The 20376-nt window shown below is 35.4% G+C and overlaps 1 protein-coding gene, 1 long non-coding RNA gene and 1 pseudogene across 2 annotated transcripts; all 3 read left to right on the forward strand.

The window, feature by feature from the left end:
- Nucleotides 10511-12532, forward strand: LOC110271509 (annotated as a pseudogene).
- On the forward strand, nt 13239-13609 carry LOC110270661. Its single transcript, XR_002360302.1, has 2 exons — nt 13239-13405; nt 13475-13609. It is a non-coding gene; the product is annotated as an uncharacterized LOC110270661 (long non-coding RNA).
- On the forward strand, nt 14004-18695 carry LOC107639349. The gene is made up of 11 exons (XM_021122457.1): nt 14004-14307; nt 14551-14666; nt 14722-14819; nt 15048-15180; nt 15906-16056; nt 17182-17285; nt 17525-17612; nt 17760-17836; nt 17895-17960; nt 18329-18555; nt 18683-18695. Exons 3-11 carry the CDS (start codon nt 14785-14787, stop codon nt 18693-18695), a joined length of 894 nt encoding a protein of 297 aa, XP_020978116.1. The 5' UTR covers nt 14004-14307; nt 14551-14666; nt 14722-14784.

Genomic DNA, 20376 nt, shown 5'->3' on the forward strand with positions numbered 1-20376 from the left:
AAATCCCACCGACGTGCACGCGCACTTGGCGCGCACGCATGGATCACAAAATCAATCGGCGCGCACACGTACATGGCGCGTACGCACGACAAGATGCACGTGACCTCATTAAAGGAAATTGTGCCTTGCGATTTCTGAGACTCAAGAGGCCCAATTTCAAGCTAGTTCTGCATGGAAAAAGACCCAAAGATGCTAGGGAGAAGGGGGATCATTATACACACTTAGACATAATTTTTAGCTAGTTTTTTATTCTTTGTTCTTCTAGAGAGAGAAACCCTTGTTCCTCTCTAGATCTAGCTTTGATTTGATCTTTCCTTGTTGAATTCTGAATTGGATCTTGTTAATTACTAGTTTTAATTGTTTAATTTAAATTCCTTAGTATAATTTTGTTTAGATCTTGTGTTAGTTTCATGTTTCCTTGTCAATTCTCATTTTATACCCATTTCATGAATCTTATGGATCTTGATTTGTTAATATTGCATTGATGATTTTCATGATTAATTGTGTTGTTTGAGTAATTGTATGTTGATAATTGTTAGTGGGTACTTGCTGATTTCCATTTAATTGCAATTTGAATATGTCTTTTATTAGTGCTTACCATGTGTTTGATGAAATGTCTCCTTTAGTTATGGAGTAGTCTTCTTTACTCTTGGCCTAGGCTAAGGGAATTGGGTAAACTTGAGTCATTGGGTCTAATGGGTTTGATGATTTGGGAGCCCTTAGTGGTCAATTTGATAACCATTGACACTAGCCTACTACTAAGTCAATTAGTAGTTAGGTTGGACCTTATAGGTTGATGTTGACTAAACCATTTAAACTACTTCAAGTATAGAAGTAAACTTAATGAGTTTGGTTTCTCATAATTGTCAAGATATGGTTATTAGACAAGGATGGTGACCCCAATTCCCATGTCTAGCCAAGAGTTGCTTTTATCATTCATATTTGAAAACCCAAAAAATCCTAATTGCTTTATCTTAGTTATAGTTACTTGTTTAGTTTAGAGTAGATTTATATTGGATGTCATCTCATTAGTTTGGAATTGCTCACATCTTGCTTTAGTCAATTGAATTAGTTTCTTGCATTTCAAGATTACTTGCTTGTTAGGATTCCAAATTTAATTTCTTGCTCATGACTTGCAACCCCGAATTTCTAACAATTATTGATGCACATGTTTGCCCATTCCTTGTGAGATGACCCGAGATTTGAATACTTCGGTTATTTTTATTGGGGTTGAACTTGTGACAACCAATTCCTTCGAAATTTGATCCGCGGACTATTTGTCGGTTGAGGACTATACTTGCAACGCGAAAATCTTGTGAATTTCCTTACCGACGGTATCCGTAGCCATGAGGGTTCTCCTATTTTATATATGTATGTATACTTCTATGCTCAGACTGGTTATCTTCATAAACCGAGTCTTGAGCTTTGATATTTGTATTTTTGGTACTCTTTTGTACATATACTCGTGTTAACTTATCCTTTACCTCGCTTTGCTTACATTATCAAACTCGTGAGTGTTGCGATTTTCTATTTAACGATTTTTGTTTTATCCCTTTTTCTCAAAGGCTCCTAGTTACGAAACCTTCTCAAAATAAAATTATATATATATATATATATATATATATATATAATTTTATTTTTAGAGGTCGTAATACCTTGCCACCTCTGTCTTATGACTTAAGCATAAGGCTCTGTGTGGTAGGGTGTTACATTATGGTATCAGAGCAGTTCATTTCTGTAGACCCTGAGAGATGGACTGACTATGCTTCTGTGTGTGTGTTAATGTGCTATTAGGATATCTGACTGATATAACTAGCATAAACGTTCATTAGCATGCATTTGGGACTTTGAAGCACTAGACTTCCGATATTGAGACTGATCAACTAGATATCGATTGTTTGGTGTGTACAGGAACCAGATGGCGCCTCGTGGATGTGGTCGAGGCCGTGGGAGACGTCGTTCTAGTAATGAGTGACCGAAAACCAACACAAACAATCCGGTAAACTTCATAGCTGCATTGGAGAATATGGCTGCTGCTATGCAGGCCACTGTGGTAGCACTTGGGCAACAGATGAATCACAGTAATTGGGGAAATGGTAGAAATCAAAATCAAGGCCCAATGACTCTCGTAACTTTCTTGAAACTCAATCCACCGATATTCGGAGGAACCACCAATCTGACTGAAGCCGATAACTAGTTCCAGGCAATGGAGTGAGCATTAAAAGCACAACTGGTGCCTGAAGAACAGTGTGTCGAATTTGCTACTTATCAGCTCACTGGAAAAGCATTACATTGGTGGCAGGGAACGCAACGCCTCTTGTAGCATGGTGATAATCATATTTCCTGGAATGCCTTCCAGGTGAAATTTAATAAGAAGTACTTTTCAAATTCTATAAGGACGAAAAAGAAACTTAAGTTACTGTAGCTGAAGCAGGGTGCTATGTCTGTGTCGGAATATACAAACAAGTTTGAGGAACTGTGCCAGTTTTTCCGTATCTGTTAAGGTGCTCCTGGAGACTTCGAGGATTGGAAGTGTATTAAGTATGAGGGAGGATTTCGGAGTTACATTCTAAGCTCCGTTGGACTAATGGAGATTAGGGTCTTTTCCGAACTTGTGAACAAGAGCCGTGTCGCTGAAGAATGTGTGAGGAAGGCTGCTGAGGTGGAAAATGACTGCCGGGAGTCCCACCGCAGGGAGCACAACCAAGGATTCACAATAAGGGGTCATGAATTTAAGAGAAGAGGATACCCACAATATTTTCCCCAAGGACGGAATAACTTTGCGACGAATGAGGATTCCAAAGGAAACGGTAAGGGAAAACAGACAGCGGCTGCTTTAGATGTTTTGAGCTGTCAGAGATGTGGAGGTCATCACCCAAATAGGCCGTTTCGTTATGGTTCGAGTTTGTGTTACAATTGCGGGAAGCTAGGAAATTTGGTCAGAGATTCCCCACACAGGAGGGACCGGGGTACTGCCGGATCCGATCATCAGATCTGAGGTAATAAGAAAACTGATAACTTAATTCTTTATTACTTTAGACAATACTAAAGACTGGTATTCACTCGTAACGCATGGTCGAATGAAAAATCATGATCTATTCTAGACGACCCTAAGCTATCTTAATAGAAGGTTTGGCTAGCATAAACGATTAGATAGGTCTTTAATAAAAAGCGATAAGAGTGATGCAGCGAAAGCGAGAAACTCCATAGGTAAGACGCTGCAAGGATTGGTAAAGCGCGAGTAACTATTCGCTAGGTTAAGAAGGTAACCACTCACGTGGAATCTTGAAGCGAACGATATTTTCGAGGGCGAAAATTTCTGTTAGGTGGGTAGAATGTAAAATCCGGTTAGTTAATATATAATTAACCCACAAATTAGAATTTATTCTAGAAAATTAAAAATGTGATTTTATGGTTTAATATGATAGAGAAAATTAAAACGAAAATTTTGACATTAATTTTAAAGATTTTGGCTCAAAATTGGGCCGAAGGGCCAAACTGGATGAACCGGGCCCGTATAGATCCAAGGCCCAACCCATCTCAGCCCAAAACACTTAAAGAACACCCTTTATCCTCTCTTAATCTTCAAACACGCTGCAAGTGCAGCAAGAAAGGAAGAACACTCTTCCAAAGACATAAACCTAGCTTGATCTTTAAATCTTTGTCCCCATAACTTTTGATTCAGAACTCCGATTATCACACCGTTTGCGGTTACGCGACCGCGGTGTCGAGCTCTAAAAAGCCATAAGGTTGTGCAAGAGGTAAGCCACAAATTGATTTCAGTTTCTCAGCCCTTGATTTCGAAAATATTAGGATAAAGTATTGAGATTTAGGGCTCTTTGATATTATAGGATCCAAATAGCTTGAAGGGAAGGCTTAGTCTTACCTCTTTGATCCTTGGGTAAGGTAAGAGATCTAAAACCCTAGTAAAATTCTTAAATTTAGGCATTTGGGTATTGAGTTTCTATGTTTGAATGTGATATTGTGGTTTAGGTAGTATGTATATGTATGTTAGAACTTGGTTGAGGACTTGGAAAGCTTGGAATAAGCTTTTAGTGCTGAAAATCTGTTCTTGGAGGAGTCAAAGCCTTGAGAGCTTGTGAAAAAGTGAAATTAGAATTGTTCCGGGTTGAGCGGGAATGGACCAAGGTATGGTTTCGGTTTTTCGTATCTAAAATGTAATGTAATGTGAAAACTTAGGTTAGAGACCCTAGGATAGGAATTGAATTTGTGATGTTGTTGATTGGTTATAATGGATTATATGGATTATGTGGTTATTGGTTTTTGAGGGTAGAATTGATGTCTTTGTTGATGATGCATGTTGGTTGTATATGACGATATTAATTTATATACATTGGTGGTTGATGAAATTGGATATTGTTAGAACTTCAGATATGGAATGATATATGATATGGTATATTGTTTGAAATTGAGTTATTCAATTGAGATTAGTTAAAAGTGGTCGATTGGTGGATTGTGGATTGAATAAGAAAGTTGAAAAAATATGAGTTGAGAAGGCTTGATGTTGAATTTGGTAAGTTTTGAAGTTGGTTTTAAAAGAATTTGGAATTGAAATGTTTTGAAAGTTGAGGTTTGGCAAAATTCTGCATAATCTGATTTTCTGGCAGCAGCTTCGGACGCATTTTGGGAATGATCTAACCATTGCAATTAAATGTAATTAATTTTTGCTAAGTCTATGTGATGTGTAGATAAATCTTGAAAATTTTGGTTAAAGTTTAACGGTTGGATTAGGAGATATAAATTTTTGAAGTTTGTTACTTCAAAACTGATTTTCTGCTGCTACATAATCAAACCAGCAACTTTCCAAGCTTATATCTCCCAATCTTGACCATAATTTTGAGTGGGACCAAAACGACATTTAGACTTGGACTATTTTCGTGTTTGTATCTAAAGTTTAGACTATTATAAATTTTCTAGAAGGAGTTGTGCTTGTTTTAAAAATAGAGCTCTTAGCTGTTTTGACAGCGAAACCAGTTTTTGAAAGTAAACTTGTAATCAGTATAACTCTCTCGCAAAAAATGCTTTTTATAGAGACTTTGACTGATTTAAAGCTCTATAAGTCTAGTTTATTTCTGGAAAATTTCAGATACATCAAGTGGAAATCTGATTTTTGGTGGATTTTCTAAGAACAGGGTAGCTTGTTGTCTTGGTGCAGAGCTTTCAAACTTGAAATTAGTTTTTGCAAGAGAAAATTGTTTTCTTTTTATTTTATTCAACTAAACTATTGCAAATGGGTTTGAATCTGTAGGATACTTCCGTTTTGAGTCTAGAGACAGAGAATTAGGCTTGTAATCTTTTGTGAACGAATTTTTGGATAAAATAAAATGTGCGAAAATGATGGTGAAGTTATGAATGATGACGAAATTGATAATCAAAGATTGATAGTGAATGAATGAATGAATTAATGTAGTAAATGAATCATGAATGAAAAATGTTGGATGTGATTATGCTTGTATTTTTTCTCTCATTGTAAGGGTGACAGGGCACCGATACCCTCTAACGGTGACAGGCACAGATACCCTCTAACGGTGACAGGGCACAGATACCCTCTAACGGTGATAGGGCACAGATACCCTCTAATGGTGATAGGTCACGGATTCTCCCTAATGGTATTAAGGCACAACAGAGAGGCTGTGCCCGGATTAGCTACCGGACACATTGGGTTGGCTTGATAACCGACAGATGAGACTCATCAGCCACTAGGATAGGCATGCATCATTTACATTTATATGTTTATTTGGCATGATTTGTTTGGAATGCCTAATTGACTACATCATTACTTGCTACTTGTTTAACTGTTGTATGTGCTTCCTTTTTGTGATTTCCTTGCTTGACATAATTGTGTTTGCAATATCAAATTACCAGTGGCGGTTGTAAGGTTCGGAGGAGTTGGAAAGGGGAGTTTTAGTTACACTGAAGATCCTTAGTTAGTTGCTTATTTTCATTTCTCATGGTTTAGTTATGTTTATAAGCTTTAATTATATGTTGGAAGTTCTAGGATGGCATTTGGCTTTCCCAAGACATTACACTACAAAAAAGGTTATAAAACGACATTAAAATTAACGCATTCTCATAAAAATGCCATAATATCTATGAATTACGGTGGTTTATGTGGCTGCCACAATTCAACTTTAGTTAGCGGCAATTTTTTTATGATTCTGGCGGTTTTGACCACCATTATGTTTTAAACTAGTTTTAAAAAATTCGACTTCTCTGATCCATGTCTAATTGCAAATGAGAGTGAGAGTAGTATAGTGCGTCTGTGCATGTAAGAGTTGTGTTGGTATGGCAGAACTTGAAAATGATATCGCTGCTGCTCTGCGAGCTTCTCCTCCATCGATCTCTCCTCCATCAACGATTCTCCCCCTCCGTTGATGTCACCTCCATCAATGCTTCTCCTCCGATGGCATATTTGCTTCCATTGATGCGATCTGCGAGGTATTCTATTAGTTTCGGTTCTTCGAGCTTTTCTTCTCCTCATTGACCTTATTTTGTTTAATTCCAGGTTTTGATTGTTCTATGCTAACTTCTGCTACTTTTTTTATTTAATGCCAGGTTTTGAATTTTTTCCATGTTCAATTTATTTTTAGGTCAGAAATTGGGGATTATTAGAAGAAATTGAGTAAGTTCTTCATCGAATTTCTTCGTAATTATAGGATTGAGTAAAATCATGTGGATACTTGTTTTCTCTCTGGGTATTACGTGCACTGTGAACTGCATAGATCTTCTTTATGTTTTCTGTTTGTAGAAAAAATTTTTAAGGAATTTACTAGAGTTGTTATACTTTTTAATTTTGAAAGCGTGGAGTGATTAAAGTCTCAACCAAATTATTTGAAATCCTATTAACATTCTCGTAGAAATGCCATTTTTGGTATGCAAAGATGTTTGGTAGCACTGAGTCAGAGAGACAGAAACAGCAAAACACATGAAGGGACTGAAATACACTTTCTCAATGCACATATTAGAAGGAAGAATACTTGTATGTTTGTCTCAGTGTCGAGTTGCACCCTATCCCTTGTCTCAAATGTAGCCTAGTAAAGAACACTCCATATTTGAATAAATGCATTTGGAATAAATCACTTTCCACATGATCAAATCCTGTTTATATAACTATCCTTTACAAAGCCCACCGCTTCTACTGCCCAATGTTCAATTCCTCAGCCTATTCCTTGCTAACCCGTAAATGGCTAGCAATACCTCTAGTTCAAGATCAAAATATGACCAATCAGCACTATTTTCTGAGCCTCAAGCATAGATGGAAAAAGGCAATTTAGGATTCTTAAGAACTCAGCATTCTCTATGGAAACATCTGACGGTTAGCTACTGATTTTGTAGGGAATATGAATTTGTTCCACTTTCTTGTTAGTGGATATATCAACCGTTAGAAATAATTTACTCACCCATTTGAATGGTGATTGACGATTGGATTTTCTATCGGTAAATAAATTCACAAATATATTATCACGTTGTAAGTACAGTTTCTAAACCAACAGAGAATCCTTTCGTGCAAAAGTTTTGGTTGTCACAAGTAACAAATTCCTTTGAAATTGATACCGAAGTATTTAAACCTCGGGTCATCTTCTCAAGGAATTGCAGGGAGGTGTTCTTATTATTGGTTATGAGTCTTGTAAATTGGAGGTTTTTAAAATAAGGAACAGGTAATTTAATTGACAAGAAAAATAAAACAATAATAATAAAATCTTTTGGCAAGGTATTAGAACTGGAAATCCTATCCTAGTTATCCTTATCGATGGTGATGAGAATTGAGTTTTAATCCCACTTAGTTAACCTTTACTAAAGCAAAGGAAAGTCAAGTGGACTAATTAGTTTGATCCTCAAGTTCTAGTCGATCCCTGTGGGAAGACTAGCTTTAGAGTGATCTAGATCAATTAGTAATCTGCCAATTTCAACCACTGCTGAGTTTGACAACTCAAGTGTTACCAATTACTTAACCAAAACCAAAAAGAAGAAAATATCTAAATTAAATTGAAAACATCATAAATAGAATAAAGCAATCATAAATCTGAAATACCTCAAATTACGTTTAAACATAAATTCAAATCTAACATGGAAAGGTTTATAAGCTAAATTGAAAAGATAAATATCAATTAAAGTAATAAAATAAAAGTAGAAAAATAAATTAAAGGAACATTGAACCTGTGATGAAGAAGAAATAATCCTAAATCCTAAAACTAAATCCTAAGAGAGAGGAGAAAGCCTCTCTCTCTCTAAAACTACATCTAAAAAATGAAAAGTGAATAATGGAAGACATCTGCATGAATGGATGCATTCCCCCACTTTATAGCCTCTAATCTGAGTTTTCTGGGCCAAAAACTAGGTCAAAAACAGCCCAAAAATCGCCCCCAGTGATTTCTGTTATGTTCAGGTCGCGGCAAGGTGACGTGGAAGCGTTGTCCACGCATTTGCGTGGATTGCGTTTCTGCCAGGTCACGCGTTCGCGTGATCCACGTGTTTACGTCACCTGGCTTCAGGGCAACTATGGCAAATTATATATAGTTGCGAAGCCCCGGACGTTAGCTTTCGGACGCAACTGGAACCGCATCATTTGGACCTCCATAGCTCAAGTTATGGTCAATTTAGTACCAGGAGGTCAGGCTGGATAGCTTTAGTAGTTCCTTCAGTTTCTTGTATTCCTTCCACTTTTGCATGCTTTCTTTCCATCCTCTAAGTCATTCCTACCCTGTAATCTCTGAAATCACTTAACGCACATATCAAGGCATCGAATGGTAATAAGAGAAGATTAAACATATCAAAGTTAAGACCAAAGAAGCATGTTTTCAATCATAGCACAAAATCAGGAAGAAAAACGTAAACTCATGCAAATCATATGAATAAGTGTATGAAAGATTGATAAAATCCACTCAATTGAGCACAAGATAAACCATAAAATAGTGGTTTATCAGTGATATCATAGAAAGTCATATAAGGTGAAATTGTCTTGAATTAGCTGAAATCTTTTCTTTCATTGTCTATATGTTCATTAAAGGTTGCTCCCAACCTCATCTTGTTGGCAGGCAGTATACCATGTCCTGCTTTGTTATCTTTGGTTTCTTCTGCACTTACAAAATAATTCTTTCATGAAAACTTAAAATATACAAAAGAAAAGGGAAAAGGATCTTGTGCATATTCTACAATAGAAATATGACAACCATGAAATGTGCTAAATAGAGCATAATTTGGATACATCTATATTGATCTTCTTATTTTATTGATACTGATTTTCTAGTTGTTCATGAATTACTAATTGGACTTTTTCCTTTGTAAAGCTTTTGGGCCTTATACAGCGGCAAGTGAGAGAATTGAGAGGAACTAATCATGCTAATTATATTGCAATAGTGATGTTAATTGGAATTCCAAATGTTGAAAAGTCAGCTCTTGCCCATTCCTTGCATCAAGTGGGAGAATTAGTGCAGCAGGTATTTAAATTTAAAATTTTCTTACAATTTTGATGTAGAGTAGTTGACATGTTCAACTTTTGAAAAACACAAGTTGATGTGTATTTTGTCAATTTGATGAGTTCTATCTTGTAAATTTATTCCCTATGAAAAAATTCACTTTATAGAAAAAGGAAAGTTGAGGCATGCAACTATGAGTCCAGAACCTGGGGAGACTAAAGACATAAGAAGTTTTAAGGTTAGCTATGTGTTTTATCCCTGCAGTTTGTATAATATTTTAATATTTTTGTAGAATTACATAGTTGTAAAACTCTATAATAGTTTTCTTTCGTTCAATATTTTGTACTTCTATTTGTTGACTTCCTAAATAAATTTATTCTTTTATAGGTGAAACAAAAAAGATTATTCAAACCCTATGTCTAATGCTACCTTCTAGCTTGCTTTCTATTCTTTAAAAGTTTTTGATAAAGTTTTGTTGTTTAATTTTGATAAAAAGAATATAATAAAGCTCAGAAGAATGACATGAGGTTTGGGAGACAAGTGATCCTCACAAAAGCAAAAAGAGATAAAAGAAAAGCAATTAATGAAGCATAGTTATTCCTATCTTATTTTTAGGAACTAGTAGGAACAAAATTTTGCATCCAATTTCCAGTGCATTAATTTTCTGGTTTTTGTGTATGATTACATGCTACCTCTTCTAGTTTTTTAATTAATTTTACCTTACAATTTCTTGTCATATTGCATTCAGTTCATTTACAATCTCTTTGGGTTTCTTGGTTTAGGCATTCAGTTTGTACTTATTTATATCTTTACATTGGCATCTTAATTATTTCTTTATCTTTGCAGTGTAATGATTCAATAGAAAACATGCCCAATAGAATGTAGCTAAAAAGTAAGAAAAGAAAATGGTTGATTTGAAGGACAAGTGGAGAAACATGATGCGGTAGTGATGCACATGTGTAGATCTAAGGGAAGATCTAATTCAAAAGGCAAAAGAAGGAGGAATAGATGTGATTGAAACCTATGTGTTCTGGAATATTCATGAGTCTTCACTACAAAAAATCTTGATTAAAATGGCAATAGTATTATGGCATGTCCATAAAACTGCCATTTTCTTGGCTAATTTCGGCAGTTTTAGTGTCTGTCGTAATGTTCAATTCTTTTAATAGTCATTTTCTTTTTTTTTTCCTTTTTTATGTGTTTTAAACTGAGGAGGTGATGGATCTGAAAGTGATTAGTGTTGCATTTGAGAAGTGGAGAGTAATGTGAATGATGAACCCTAATCTATTGTCGCTGTTCATCTTTCACCTCTCTCATTCATCTCTTTTCTGCCCCCCGTTGCAGCTCATCTCCTCGCTTGCGTTGCCGCTGCAAACAATGTTGTTGATGTTGCCTTCAATGAGCTCTGCGATTTGGTTGTGCCTTCTCTGTCATTTCCAATAGGTAATTTATTTCATTTTCTTCTTTTGATTTTTTCTCTCACTTCATACTTTTAGATCTAGTTTATGATCTAGTAGGAAAAAATAGGGAATGATTGCTCACTGAGTCACACCAGCAAATCAGATCTACCAAAATGTTCGACGGCATCATCGGGCAGAGATTCGTCGCAAAATGGTTCCGTACTTTGATTTCTCTGTTTCTATTCTTCCTTCTTCATGCCTTTCACTTATTGCGGTTATGTTGATTGTGATTTTTAATTTCTTATTTTATCTCCTTTTATGTTTTCTGTGAATCATTAATTAAACAGATGAAGCTTAGAATCCAATCGATGTGATAAGGCGAAAGAGGACCGCGATGGAGAAGTTTATTAAGATTCGCTTGCAACAGTCTTTTTTTCTGCTTTTGTTTTAGGAAATTTGTTTATTCGATTACGATAGATAGATGAGATTCTTTACAAGAGTCGATATATGAATTCATCAATGCACAACTTTAGAAGAATGTGCTAGTTTTAGTCTTTCGTGATTCAACTATAGTCAAAAGATTTTGAGACGTTGTTCTGTTTTTAGTACATTTTAGTACAACTGATTCTTGCCAACTTTGGGTGACCAATTTTGTTCTTGTGATAGATACATTATCAAACTACTGGCCCAGAGATATGAAAAGGTTCAGAAGGAAAAGTCAACATGCTTGTATGCGGGATAGGTACTGGTGGTACCATCACTGGTGTAAGAAAATATCTGAAAGAGAAGAATTCCACCATAAAGGTTAGTTGTTCTTTAGATACATTTTCAGAAGATAATTTCTGCTATAATCATGGTGTTATTTTCTTGTTATCATTTTTCTTTTGACTTTTGGTAGTTGATTGGTGTGGAACTAACTGAAAGTCCAGTGCTTTCAGGAGGAAAACCTGGTGAGTTACAACCTCTTTTGTGATAATGACTTTCTTGTATTTTTTTAAAAAAAGATTATTATTTATTAGAAGTCCTCAGGGTTAAGGTCCACAACTTTATTTTTAGTACCCAGTGATTTGTAATTTGTCATTATTAATGAGTAGGTCCACACAAGATCCAGGGTGGTGCAGGCTTTGTCCCTAGTGTATAGGAAGTCTATCTTCTTGATGAAATCATTCAAGTAAGCTTTATTCAAGAGTTGATAAAATGTTGTGATTCATGAATACCTTTTAGCAGTATTTGCCTTAAAAGTTACACGAGCATTCAATATGTTTGATTTGGGAATAAGACTAAAAAAATGATGCATTTTATGTTTTGTTAACTCTTGAGATATGTTTAAATTGGCAAATATCAAGTGAAGAAGCTATAGAAATTGTAAAGCAACTTATGCTTAAAGAAGGCATGTTTGTAAGTTCCCCAATGTATGTGTATTAGTATTCTATTGTGACACTTGTAATTTATTAACTTTATTGTTGATGCTGAACCTGTTGATTTTGAGAATAATGGAATTCTCTGGCTCCCTCTTGAACCAGATGATGCAGAAGACGAGCGAAAAACTTTTTTTGTTGATGAAGATGATGAAGACAATGACGAGAATGGGAATGCCATTGGTGAGTGGGGATATCTGCGCAATTCAAACAGTTTTGGAAGTGGAGAGCATCGCCACAAGGATAGGACAAGTGAGGAGCAGAAGAAGGTAATGAAGAATGTAGTATATGGACCTTTTAGGGCATTGGTGGCTCAGCTGTTACAGGTCGAAAACCTACCTGTTGAAGACAATGGTGAAAACGTTCGGATGGAAATAATCAAAGGCTAATCAAAGGTTGGTGTCTATTTCTTCCTTCATACATATATATAATTTTAAGATTTGTTTTACCAACTCCACACATGCCAATAATAGGGATCATAGATAATTGAGGTTCACTGTTGTCACTTATTATTTTGAGTAAGGCTTGTTGATCATCCTTCCTGCCATATATATTCCCCTCCACCAGAGATGTGGATGCTCTCCATGCCAAGTTATTGTCCTTGGAAATCACTTTCAGACCAAGGAAATCCTTTTGTTTTTCAAGAAATTATATCCTTCTAACCACCCCTTCCATCTAAAATGAATGGATTTTCAGAAAAGATAAGAGAACAAAGATTGCAGGGTAGTGAACAATTAACATAGGAATTTTCATTATTATCCATCTAAGAGTGCACGTTTGCATCCTCCATCAAAGTTTGTTCACGTGCTGCTTTGGGTTGCCGGAGTTTGGCTGTAAGGGTAAGTTTTCTTATATTGTTTTTGTTTTGTTCATTTACACAAAGGCTTCCGTACAAAAAACATATGTTGTAGTAGTCCTTATGATATGGCCTTAACATTATATTAATTATCACTATTGGAGCTTCATATAAATAATTTCAATTTATAACAGCCAGCTTGATAGAAATTTCTTGATAGGAGAGGTTCCTACAAATCTTTGTAAGAGATGAGTTTGGATAATGAAGTTGGAGTGTTGGAGCAAGAAACAAAGATGTTGGAACAAGTTTTCGGGATGAAACTCACACAAGAGACCAAGAAACTAAGGCAGGCTTGTTTTAAAGTTAATTACAAAAGGAGGAAACTTTTGGCCTCCAAATCTTATTCATCATCACTTAGCTAAGCTACTTGTCTTGTATATTCATATTCTAAGTAGTAAAAACAGCACTTATTAGATGGTTTAAATACATTATTAGATATTAACATAGTTTAGGAAACTGGATGGTAGATTTGACTGATTAGTATTTATTGCAATGTTTGTATTTTGGTAAGATAAGATTTTGTATAGGAGTTATTACTTTTGATTTTCAATAATAAAACACTACTAGAAAACTAGTTATTACAAACGGATATTTCCGACGGATTTTATCCCACGGAAATACAGACGGAATTTTAGAGGGATTTTTTTGTTGGAAAACAAAAAAAATAAATTAGCATAAATTACAGACGGAAAACAAAATCCGTCGATAATTCTGTCGGTAAAATTAATTTTTTTTATGAGAAATAGTTACAGACGGAAAATATGTCTGTAATTAAATAGACAAAACGTTGTGTTTTATTAAATTATTACAGACGGAAAATCCGTCTGTAATTTAAAAGTTTTCGTTGGAAATTTTTAATTAAACCTAAATGAGACACGAGCTTCTTCCAAATGAAACACGAGCCTCTTTTTCTCTCGGTAGCACGAGCTACTTCATCTCTCCGTGGCTGCTACTTCTGCTTCTTCCGCCGCTGCCGCTGCCGCCGTTGCCGCTGTCACCGTTGTGTCGCACAATCTCTCTCTCTATCATCCCTTGCGTCGCACGAGATCCCTCTTCTGCCGCTCTCGTCGCATCTACTCCCATCGTCGCAGAGCTCTCTCTGCCGCTGCTCTCATCGCATCTGCTCCCTCTGGCTCCTCTTCTATCTAATCTCAACTCGCTCTCTCAGTTCTTCTCGTAACCATCTCAAATTTCAGGTATATATATCCTAATTTTGTGATTCTGTTCTTCGTGATAAATCTTAGGGCTCCATTTTCTGTGCCAGTCTTAGGTTTATCATACTTTGCTTTTGTGGTTTGTTTGAATCTGCAGGTTCACTCTGATTTTGATGAATTATTTTCTACAATCGAAGCTTTTTTGACCTAAAATTCATGGTAGGCCATTGCTTTCTATAGTTTTTAACTTTCATAGTTTGATATTGATTTTGATGAATTTTGCAGGTTTTCTCTGAAGAAAGGTGGAAGGGATGGTGATGATGGTACTGAAGATGGGTGGAAGGAAGGGAAGTTACATTGCTCCTCAACTGCGATCGCATTCTCAACTGACACTCTGAGATGCGTTGTTGAAGAAGCAGCCACAGTCTTTGTCTTCTTCAATGGAGGCTTCTTCAGCTGGTTCTGCTTCTGCTTTGAACCTCCATCATCATTCCTACTGTTGTCTCGCATTCTTCACCGATGCCTGGGATCTACAATGGACTTCTTCAATTAGAGTGAGAAATCGCACTACACCACTTCTTCAATGGTATTTTTTTAGTTAATTATGAGTCAGCGGGTCTTTATCCATTTTTGTCCTTTGGCTAGTGCTGCTTTTTATCTGCTTGAGATAAGTAATGCAATGATAAATGTGATTCAAGTTGACAATAAAATTGAGTGGACATAGTAAATTTTATTTCAAATGAATGTCTAATGATATAATTTTGGTGTATTTTGTTCTCTAGTGGTATAAAGATGGTTAACCAATTGCTTGCTGGAGTTCACATAGTATTAGCTGCTGAGGTAATGGCATTTGGAGCAAGACTGGGTCTGATTTTATTACAATTAGTGGGGGTACATCATTTTGGTGAAATGATGGTCACATATCTTGTCTCTTACTACTACCTCTCATTCTTAGCATATTCTGATGATGGTCACATTTATAATAATCTCTATTAACTTTTAATGTATTGTCATTTGGGCAGCAAAGTTCCAGTTGTACTACTTATTTGTTCAATTTATACTTGCACACTATGTCTTAATGTGAGAAATGGTATATTACTATATTGTGCCTTTTCATATTTATAATAGGTTTAATGTTCTCGTATTTCGTTTAACTCGCATCTAATTGAGTGAACATATCAGTGCTGCAGTTTATGTTAATCACTAACTTGGCTTAAAATCAGAGAATTTATATTATTGAATTTTGATGGTAGGATGTTTCACCTGCAAGTTTGTAGACCATGAGTGTTTGGTTGAGAGTAGTTAGTCACTGTTTCTTTATTCTGTATGCAAGGAAGTTGGTTTCTCATGATTGCTTGTATTGTATGAACCGATTGTGTAGTTTTGGGTTGGCTTCTTTGTTCCCCTACAATGCTGTGTGATGGTGTGAGTTCCATTTGTGAAAATATGGTTATGATATGTAGTATTCTGGTTATAAATTGTTTTCCCATTTTATGGTGCCCCCCCCCGGGGCCGTTTCTCTTCTTCCTATCCTCCCTCTACACTTTATACATAATGAAGGTTAGAAGTGGAAAATTGAAGTTTTCCAGAGGAACTATTAGTGTATCTAACAAACCTCATCTACTCAATTGCATGTTTAGGTTTCTGAAGAAAAACTCATAACACTGCTGGAGCAGATAAACAACCAAACAACAAGGCAGACCAAAGTTACAGTAAGTTGTATGATATTGGTTATGTTGTTCAATTCTCCACAAGTCCATGTATTTACGGTGCCATTTATGTTACTAATTTTTCAGATACAGAGGCGTCGAAGTGTTCTCGAGGACGACGATTGATCGCGGTTTGCTGATTAGCTTTCACTGTCTCATTTAAACGGTCTGCATTTCATGCTTGTTATATATTTTACCAAAAAATTATAATGGGTTTGTGAAGTATGTCTGTTTCTATCTAAAATTTTGGTTCTCTTGCCAGCCTCCTAATTAAGCTATATACTCGGAAAATTAACTTTCTGGCATACTCTTTAAAACAATTTCTAGCTTGTGGATGGCATCTCAAAAATTTCAAATATGCAATGTACCCTAAAATAGAAATTTTCATCCCAGAACCTTCCAATGTAACGACTACAAGATGCGGTTGCTGGCTGCGGCCTTGGTCTATTGGCATGTGTTTACAAGTGATTACATGATATATTTTCAGTGAAGTTGATTATTTGAGAAGTGGAGTTGGATTAGTAACCTGAACAAATATAAAGAAGTGGGAAGACAGTTCTTTCTTTATTTTGAAAAAAAAAAATAGGGACACTTGTTATATTATAATCGCAAATGTTAGCCTTGGTGATGAGTGTTTTTTTTCTTTTTCCTTTCCGTGGGAACTCAAAACGTTGAAAGACGCATTTCTTTGCAGGTATTTTAGTTGTCGAACTTGCCAGTAATTTGTTTGACGGGTATAAATGAGCCTTGAAGTCAACGCTGAAAAACAATAAAACCAATTGCTTGCTGGAGTTCACATAGCATTAGCTGTTTGATTTTATTACAATTAGTGGGGGTACATCCTGGTATGTGTCCTCGATGAAGTGATTGTTCTCTGTTGTTCCCTCTTTGACTATAAGAAAAATTTAAAGAACTTGCTTACTTTATTGTCACATTCATAATCAATCATGTGTGGTTATGGTTGTGTTGCTACTCTTGGTACTCTTCTCATGGCTGTTTCAAAAGAATTTGTCATAGAGTGCTTTCTATTATCATATCTTAATTTTAAAACAATTTTTCTCTCTACTGTTACAGGATGCTTGAAAATCGTGTATTGGTAAATTCCCCTTGCTGCTCTTTCCTCTGTTACTGTATTAGTAAGCAAAGATAAGATGCAAAATTAAAGCTTCTATTATTGGCTGCAGGTGAGGAAAGGGCATTCAAAAATTTCCCAGCATTAGTTTGTGCCTAACCCTTCATTTTCCTTTCATTCTTTCGAATCTTGTTATTGACAGCCTTCAGAACTGTAAAGATACACTTGCAACGTGCCAAGTACGTTTTCTTCCATTATTGGAATTTGCCCCTTCTGCTACCATTATCTTTCTTGTGCACATGTTATTGTCTAAATATTTATTATTATGTTTTTTTACTATTTTATTTATTTACTATCTGTCATCATGTTAAAAGTGGACTTTAGCTACATTTCATGTAATTTAAGAGATGAATTCATGATTGGTTATCAATGACAAGGCTTCATTTATAACTATTGACTTGATCAGTGAATTTTCCAGAATGAACTTGAGGCTGCTAAATCTGAGATTCAAAGTTGGCATTCTTCAATTCAAAATGAGCCTTGTGTACCTGCTGGTGCCACTCCTGGTTAGTTTGTTCCTTGTCTTTGGCATGTTAATTGTGATATATATCTGCATTTTAATTGTTCAAGTTTTAGTTCTTTGTACACAATTGCTTTATTTTTTTTGTTATAAATTTATTCGTGAACTATTAGTTAACCTTTGTTCTTTCCAGAGCCCAAAATGTTGCTTGAACAGGGAAACCAAACTCCACTCTTGATGAGGCAGAAACAGCGCTATCAGTATTTGTTTGTTCTTCCGAATTCAGGCTCTAGAACCTGTTTTTCTAGTATCTGTTTTTCTATTTCAGGCTCTAGAACCTGCTACTCTTGTTCCTCTTCAGCTTTTAAAGTCAAGTGGAACCAAATGCATAATGGTAAGTGTACTTAAAAGGTTTCTGTTAAACTTATCATGTTTGAACACAATGAAAACCTGGAAACACGAGCTGATAACTTGGTCTACAAGGTAAAAATGGGAAATTAAAAGGTTCCGTGTGCCTTACTTTCCTTAGTACTACTGGACATCGAACTTAAGGGATTACTCTCCTCTGCAGGTGTTTGGTCTGTACTTTATGCAGACATACATTGGAATCTGTTATCATATAAAAAAAGAGTAATAATATTTTTCAATATTTTATTCTTTTATGTTATCTTTTGAGTGGCCTTCTCAAATATGAACCATACAAATATCTAATTTGCTCCCAAACAGATTGTCCTGCCCTTCAATTACTCCTTTTGTTCTTAGAAGAAAATAAAGATAACTCTACATAAACTAATCATGGCTTTACCTTATTCATTTGCTACTACTACTAAATCTTCAGAAGATAACATAGAACTACAAGCAAAGGGTCCAAAGCTAGAGATAGGTTCACCTATTATTTTTACAGAGGCTCCTAAAATGATTAAGACTGTTGCTTCTGTTCCATGTCTTAGGGTTAATTCTAGTTTGGTCAAGCCTGGTGATGTTGGAAGGTACTTCAAACTCTTTCATTCATCTCTGCTTCTTTTAACTATTAATTTTCTCTTTTTATTTTTTATTTCTATGAATTATCCATACAAACTTTAGTTAATGATATTAGTTGGATAAAACTCTTTCTAGTGATACTGAATAATTTGAAACATACATTGAAAATAAAGCTCGTCAACTTACTGATCTTTCTTCTATTTTAGAATGACAATTACAAGCCACTGATTGGTTCTTGAATTAAATAGTGAGAGGAATCTAAAAAAAAATTCTATTTTATCTTACTGACGGAATTACAGACGGATTTTCTGTCTGTAATCAGAACAGGATGATTTTCCAAAGTTCAAATTACAGACGGAAAATCTGTCGGAAAATCCGTCTGTAATTACAGACGGAAAATCCGTCTGAAAATCCGTCTGTAATTACAGACGAAAAATCTGTCTGAAAATCCGTCTGTAATTACAGACGGAAAATCTGTCGGAAAGTTCGTCGCCTTTGGAAAATGGATAGAAAATTTACAGAGGAAAAATCCGTCGGTAATTGCTAAAAATCCGTCTGTAATTTTCTGACGGAAAAAAATCCGTCGGTAAATAATTTCCGACGGGGCTTTTACAGAGGGACAAAATCCATCGGTAATTTCGTCGGTAACCAAAAATCTGTCTGTAATAAAGACTAAATCCGTCTGTAAATCTGTCTGTATTAATCCATTTTCTAGTTGTGAAAAATTATATATTATATTAATATTTTGTTTATGAGTTATATAATATTTCATTTATGGATTATGATTTTTTGCTAATGTGAAATTTTAATCACAAAAATATTTATTTAACGCGATAAAAATAACAGTAAAAATAGTTTTTTTAACGATAAAAAATGTCACTATCAGGGTAAAATGGCGGTTCAAAAATGCCATTTTAACCAACCAAAATGCTATTATCGGGGTAAAAATAGCGGTTCAAAAATGTCGTTTTAACCAACCAAAACGCCACTCTGTTAGGGTAAAAATGGCGGTTCAAACCGCCGTTTTAACCTATCCAAAAAATGCCATTTTAACCCTGAAAATAACGGCGGTTTGAATCGCCGTTTTAACCAACCAAAATGCCACTCTGTTAGGGTAATATTGGCGGTTCAAACCGCCGTTTTAACCTATCCAAGAACCGCCATTTTAACCCTGGAAATAACAGCGGTTTGAACAGCTGTTTTAACCTTTTCAAAAATCGCCGTAATTTACGTCGTTATACGAAACCGCCATTATTGGTAAGAATGGCGGTTCAAACCGCTGTAAATACAAAAAAACCGCCATTTTTACCAGAATTTTTTGTAGTGTTATATGTTAGATATGTGGGCACTGTTACCATGCTGAGAACCTCCAGTTCTCACCCATGCGGATTTTGTGGTTTTCAGATGTGTTTGTATATATACTGTATTAACTCCTCTTAGAGGTTATTTCGGAGAAACAGGTTTTGTAAAATGTCTTTTGGGTTTCTTTTGGGTTCTCCTATTTTATATATGTATGTATACTTCTATGCTCAGACTGGTTATGTTCGCAAACTGAATCTTGATCTTTGATATTTGTATTTTTGGCACTAATTTGTACATATACTCGTGTTAACTTATCCTTTACCTTGCTTTGCTTACGTTATCACACTCGTAAGTGTTGCGATTTTCTATTTAACGATTTTTGTTTTATCCATTTTTCTCAAAGGCTCCTAATTATGAAACCTTTTCACTATTTATATATAAAATTTTATTTTAGGGGTCGTAATACTTTACCACCTCTATCTTATGACTTAAGCGTAAGGCTCTGTGTGGTAGGGTGTTACAGAAAT

Source organism: Arachis ipaensis, chromosome B04 (genome assembly GCF_000816755.2).
Source record: "Arachis ipaensis cultivar K30076 chromosome B04, Araip1.1, whole genome shotgun sequence".
NCBI classification, from domain to species: Eukaryota; Viridiplantae; Streptophyta; class Magnoliopsida; order Fabales; family Fabaceae; genus Arachis; species Arachis ipaensis.

Excerpts from the sequence above, each read along its gene's own strand:
- LOC107639349 (XM_021122457.1), top strand. The coding sequence starts at position 14,785 with ATGCCTGGGATCTACAATGGACTTCTTCAATTAGA. Across the intron at positions 17,837-17,894 it reads AGCGCTATCAGTATTTGTTT|GCTCTAGAACCTGCTACTCT; the intron begins GTTCTTCCGAAT and ends TTTCTATTTCAG. Across the intron at positions 17,961-18,328 it reads GTGGAACCAAATGCATAATG|AAGAAAATAAAGATAACTCT; the intron begins GTAAGTGTACTT and ends TTTTGTTCTTAG.